The sequence below is a fragment of the Penaeus monodon genome, chromosome 29, assembly GCF_015228065.2.
Source record: "Penaeus monodon isolate SGIC_2016 chromosome 29, NSTDA_Pmon_1, whole genome shotgun sequence".
In the NCBI taxonomy this organism is placed as follows: domain Eukaryota; kingdom Metazoa; phylum Arthropoda; class Malacostraca; order Decapoda; family Penaeidae; genus Penaeus; species Penaeus monodon.
Window position 1 is genome coordinate 7,799,580 of NC_051414.1, and position 275 is coordinate 7,799,854.

At 63.6% G+C, this 275-nt stretch overlaps 1 protein-coding gene across 1 annotated transcript in view; it reads right to left on the minus strand.

The window, feature by feature from the left end:
- Window positions 1–275, minus strand: part of LOC119591928 (carbohydrate sulfotransferase 11-like) — a gene marked incomplete in the record, with an annotated part of 10,060 nt that overhangs the window by 1,437 nt on the left and 8,348 nt on the right. The window contains 1 exon segment of the mRNA XM_037940680.1: window positions 1–169. Within this exon segment, the coding sequence (XP_037796608.1) occupies window positions 1–169 (169 nt within the window).

The window sequence follows — 275 nt, forward strand, 5'->3', positions numbered from 1 at the left end:
ATGACTTGGGCTTCCGACTGAATCCCCCACCGAGCCTTTGGGGCGGGCGCGCTCCACCTCCGCTGCCTCGGCCCCCGGCGGCGCTTGCGCTCAGGGCCGGCGGCGTCGTGCTGCTCATGGCGGAGAAGCGGCCGAGGTGCAGCTTCTTCTGCACCCGCAGCAGCACATTCTGCAAGGCACACTGGAGGTAGAGTCTGGAGGCTGTGCGATGTACCGGACGGATAGGTGCGTGCCCGTCCATCTATCTCCACAGAATTTTAATATCCAACCATGCA